Source organism: Octopus bimaculoides, chromosome 3, assembly GCF_001194135.2.
Source record: "Octopus bimaculoides isolate UCB-OBI-ISO-001 chromosome 3, ASM119413v2, whole genome shotgun sequence".
NCBI classification, from domain to species: domain Eukaryota; kingdom Metazoa; phylum Mollusca; class Cephalopoda; order Octopoda; family Octopodidae; genus Octopus; species Octopus bimaculoides.
This window is the reverse complement of record NC_068983.1, coordinates 42,432,354-42,437,558: the sequence shown is the minus strand read 5'-3', so window position 1 is coordinate 42,437,558 and position 5,205 is coordinate 42,432,354. Positions and strand designations below refer to the sequence as shown.

The 5,205-nt window shown below is 36.6% G+C and overlaps 1 protein-coding gene across 10 annotated transcripts in view; it reads left to right on the top strand.

Moving 5' to 3' along the window:
* The window catches only part of LOC106869993 (adenosylhomocysteinase-like 1), a 420,486-nt gene that overhangs the window by 393,134 nt on the left and 22,147 nt on the right, over positions 1-5,205 (top strand). For all 10 annotated transcript variants that reach the window (XM_014915943.2, XM_014915942.2, XM_014915946.2 and 7 more), the window contains one exon: positions 4,582-4,676. In XM_014915943.2, the coding sequence (XP_014771429.1) occupies positions 4,582-4,676 (95 nt within the window). The remainder of the gene's footprint in view (positions 1-4,581; positions 4,677-5,205) is intronic.

Sequence of the window (5,205 nt, the reverse complement as noted above, 5' to 3'; positions counted from 1 at the left end):
TTTTTTTTTTTTTTTTTTTTTATACTATGTTGGCATTGGTCAGGCAAGAGGATTTATTTAAATTCTTATAGTCTCTGAATATTATTATTCTTAGTTAAAATTTCCCTGTAACTTGCAATTACAAGGAAACTCTATCTACCTTGGATAGTGATCTGTTTGTTTATCTGCTCGTTAAGGCTTGTTAATGATATTTGCCTGTCTGTCATTAAGAGATATTGATTTCTCTGAAGCTAACTCCATAAGTCTCTTAGAACTTTCTGACCTATCTAGTTAACTTTTTACTTTTTGTCTATCTATCTTTCAATACACACTCTCTTACACACATACAAACTCACACACACACACATGAATGAATTAATTTTCCAATTTCCTCTATCTAACTATCTTTTTACTTGTTTATCTACCTTTCAAAATATATATTCATGTGGCTAGGTGCCAGTGTAGCTGTGTGTAAGAGGCTTGTTTCCCAACCACACAGCTCCTGGTTCAGACCCACTGCATGGCACTTTGATCAAGTATCTTCTGCTATAGCTCTGGTCTGACCAAAACCTTGTCAATGGTTTTAGTAGATGGAAACAGAAAGAAGGCGATTGTATGTGTGTTGGCCTGCTATTGCCACTTGCCACCTGGTGTTGGTGTGTTCACATCCCCAGTAACTTAGCAGTTTGGCAATTGAGACCAATAAAATAAGTACCAAGTTTTAACAAAAAAGGGTAATTTTCATAAATATTTTTTTTAAAATAAGTACGATTCATTTGAGTAAAAATTCTTCAAGGTAATGCTCCAGCAAGGCTGCTGTCTAATGACTTAAGCAACTAAAAGATAGAAGATATGTTATACACCTATGAAAGCCCACACACATGCCTACACACAAACACCTGCCTGAATGAATTAAGTTCATTATAGAGCTGCTTCTATGAGAGTTACATTTAATGTCACTGACTTTAACACAGCTGTTTTCTTTAATGTGTATCTGTTACTAATTACATCATACAGAACGTATGGGGTGGGGTCTGCTCCACACTTTCCTTAATGACAGAATCTGAAGGAAAAAGACATAATAATTGGGAGACATGAATCACCTCAAGGAGCATACGACTGAAATAACTTGGAATATTCCATTATTGCATTTATTTGTTTTCACTGTAATGTTTTCTGCAAAACCAAGAGTTTGTTAAAATGGAGAGAATGTTACATTTTCTTTCTCATGCCAGTAGAGCTGGTACAGGCAATCACTGGTTATATTCCATGTATTCTTCTTAATACTAATCTTTTAAGTGTATTTCTACAAGTTTTCTATAGAATTTAGAGCTGGCACTGAAAGTTACATTTTATATACAAATATGTCAATGTAAACAATGTGACTCAAGACAGAAAGATAGGTAATGAGTGTATATGCATATTTCGGGAGTTCTTGCTCTTTCTTCAGGACCACATCTAACCTGCAAAACCATCAATGAACATCGTCATCATCATCATTGTTTAACGTCCGCTTTCCATGCTGGCATGGGTTGGACAGTTTGACTGAGAACTGTTGAGCTGGGAGGCTGTTCCAGGCTCCAATCTGATTTGGCAAGGTTTCTACAGCTGGATGCCCTTTCTAACACCAACCACTCCGAGAGTGTAGTGGGTGCTTTTTGCGTGCCATCAGCACAGGTGCCAGTCTGGCATCAGCAACGCTTGAATGGTACATTTTACATGCCACTGGCATCGGCCACACTCAAATGGTGTTTTTTGTGTGACCAGCATGGATGCCAGTCAGGCAGCTCTGGCATTGGCCACACTTGAATGGTGCAATTTATTGGCCACGCTCGAATGGTGCATTTTATATGCCACTGGCATCAGCCACACTCGAATGGTGCTTTTTTACGTGGCACTGGCTTTGGCCACACTCACATGGCGCTTTTTATGTGCCACCAGCATGGGTGCCAGTCAGGCAGCTCTGGCATCGGCCATGCTCGAATGGTGCTTTTTACATTGCTAAAATACCCACTAAATTTACCAGTTGAGCACTACTGGATATCCAATTTTACATATTAAACACATTCCTGACAACTGGCATGTATATATTTCTGGTAAAGACAGTGTGTCTTGTTATGCTACCATAATCTACTACTAAGTTTATTAATGGTTTATTAGTCAAAACTCTCTCATACTTCTGTGTTAGCAGTGTTTTTTTATTTTATTTCTGCAGATTTCCTATAGGTTTTAGAGCTAGCACTAACAATTACATTACATCCCCAGTAACTTAGTTTGGCGAAAGAAACCAATAAAATTAATACTGGGAGTTTTTGCTTCTTCTTAAAACTAAATTCTATGTTGGAACTACGATGGAAATGGTAAGATGCAAAAGCTGCCAGTATAGTGCTAAGAACATAGGTATATATGGTTGCTTCGCTTGCTCTACTGTTGGTGCTGGGACCACAAAAAGTAAAAGCCCCCAGTACCCTTTGTAAAGCATTTGGCATTAGGAAGAGCATCCAGCCGCAGAAACCATGCCAAAACTAAGACATCGGTGCTAGAAATTGTCCTCCAACTCATTGCCCCCCCCCCCCGTCCAACCCATACCAACATGGAAAGTGGACAGGAAACAGTGATGATGACAGTAATGGTGGTGGTGGTGGTGTTGTCAACGATGGTTAACTGTGTATGAGCATTACCATATTGCAGTCATTAATAAAAATTAGTTTAAATATAACTTAACCTTTTAACGGCGTAAATTAAATTTCATGGTCGTTCTTATAATGATGCTAATTATCCACCACCAAATTTGTATTTCCTCTCTAAGCACCATTGGTTCATGACTTATTCTTCAACAAAAAGATAGATTGGGGAATATAAAACTGCTTTCTGAAGTTGACAACAGTAATTTTGGGTATGTGTGTGGTTATGAAGTGTACTTCCCAACCATGTGGATTTGGGTTCAGTCCAGTGTATGTGTGCATGCCTATTTATCTATCTATCTATCACTCTCTGAAAGTGAGAGTTCGCTACAAGAAGGGCATCTGGCCATAGACAATTGCCTCAACAAATTCCTTCTGACCCATGCAAGCACAGAAAAATGGACATTCAAACAAGGATGATGATCATGTCTTTGAGTATTTGTAGGTGTGTCTCCTTGTTTTGGGCCTTGGGTGATGGTTGTAAAAGCACATCACCATTATACAGATGATGTCCTTTGTTTCCAATCGTCTGTGAAAATGTGTCTACGCATGGGGAAAACATTGTTACCTTACATGAAAATGGTGGGTTAGCAACAGGAAGGGCATCAGTGTGTAGAAAATCTGCCTCAACAAATTCCATGCAGCCCATGCAAGCATGGAAAAATAGACATTAAAATGATATCATAGATATATGCACACGCAAACTTGTCCATATACAAAGAGATTCATAGTGTGTTAGTAGAGCAGAATTACCTCTTGGTTTCTAGTCATTATCAGAGACTATGATACCAAATCATTTTTTTTAAAACTCATTTGATACCAACTTGGCTGAAACCATCTCTGGCTCTGTGGTACGACTGTCTTGTTTTCAAACGTTTTGAATTAATAATCATCTACCAAACCTTAGTCACATATTTAATTTCCTAACACTAGCTTAATGATAACTAAGTGATTTTACTAAATTCTTTGTCATATTTAAAATTAATTGAAACAAACACAGAGCATCTCAGCAGAAATATGGTAATGAAAGGGTTAAAATATATAATAGAGAAATAATTCTTAACCTTTTTGTTACCAACCTGGCAAAAATCACCACTGGCTCTGTAGTACAAATGTCTTCTTTTCATAAGTTTTGAATTAAAATCTTCTACCAAATGTTAGTCACAATTTATGTTCCTTACACTAGCTTAATGATAGCTAAGTTATTTTACTAAATTCTTTGTTAGATTTAAAATTAATTGAAAGAAACACAGCATCTCAACAGAAATATGGTAATGAAAGGGTTAATTGCTGAATATTGTACTAGCTCTTCAATTGACTTTCTCGTATTACAGAAGAATTAGTTTCCATGCTCGCATTTTTAGCATGTATATGAAAAATAGGTTGATACACACACATGTGCACACACACATATACACATACATAGCACCTACATGCAAGCATGGCTGTGTGGTAAGAAGTTCAGCCACATGGTTCTGGGTTCAGTCCCAGTGTGTGGCACCTTAGCTGAGTGTCTTCTATTAGAGCCTTGGCTCAACCAAAGCCTTGTGAGTGAATTTAGATGGAAACTGAAAGAAGCCTGTCATATATATGTATATATCTGTGTTTTCCTCAACTACCACTTGACAACCAGTGTCGGTTTATTTACATTCCTGTAAATTAGCGGTTCAGCAAAAGAGCCCAATTGAACAAGTACCAGGTCAATTCATTTGACTAAAAATTCTTATGCAGTGCCCCAGCATGGCCACTGTCTAATGACAAACAAGTAAAAGATAAGAATATAAATATGCTCATATTCCTATATATACATATATGCATGCATATAATATATATACATGCATACACTCACATATATAAATTAGTTGGTGACATAAAATGTCTGTAATTCTCTTGTCATCTTTTTTGCTTTTTTTTCTAGGCAATAAGAATGTTGTAACCCGAGAGCATCTTGACCGCTTGAAAAATGGCTGTATTGTGTGTAATATGGGCCATTCCAACACAGAAATTGATGTGGTATGTTGACAATATTATGTTACGTTCTTGTTTTTTAAAGTCAAAGGAAGCTCATGTCTGAAACCTGATAAATATTTGTATTATATTTAGTTTTTTTTTTCCAGTTATTTGTTTATGAGGATTTAGTCTAAACAGCAAACAATGAAGATATTTAGAGTAAAAATCTCAGTAGCTTCCAACGAAGGTAGATTATATTGAAGTTCGTATTTCTTGTGGAATTCATACGAACGGTTTTTCTTTACTTTAGAAATTAAATAATTATGATATATGAATATTTTTAAGCTATTCAGTTCTTATATTTAATGGCATATAAGATGCACTGTCTTCCTAAAAAAAAAAATTATTTCAAAAACTCGCTCAGGTCCTATATACGAATCTGGACTTCTATTACTTGTTTTAATACATCATCATCGTCATCATCATCATCATCGTTTAACGTCTGCTTTCTATGCTGGCATGGGTTGGATGATTTGACTGAGGACTGGTGAACCAGATAGCTACACCAGGCTCCAATCTGATTTGGCAGAGT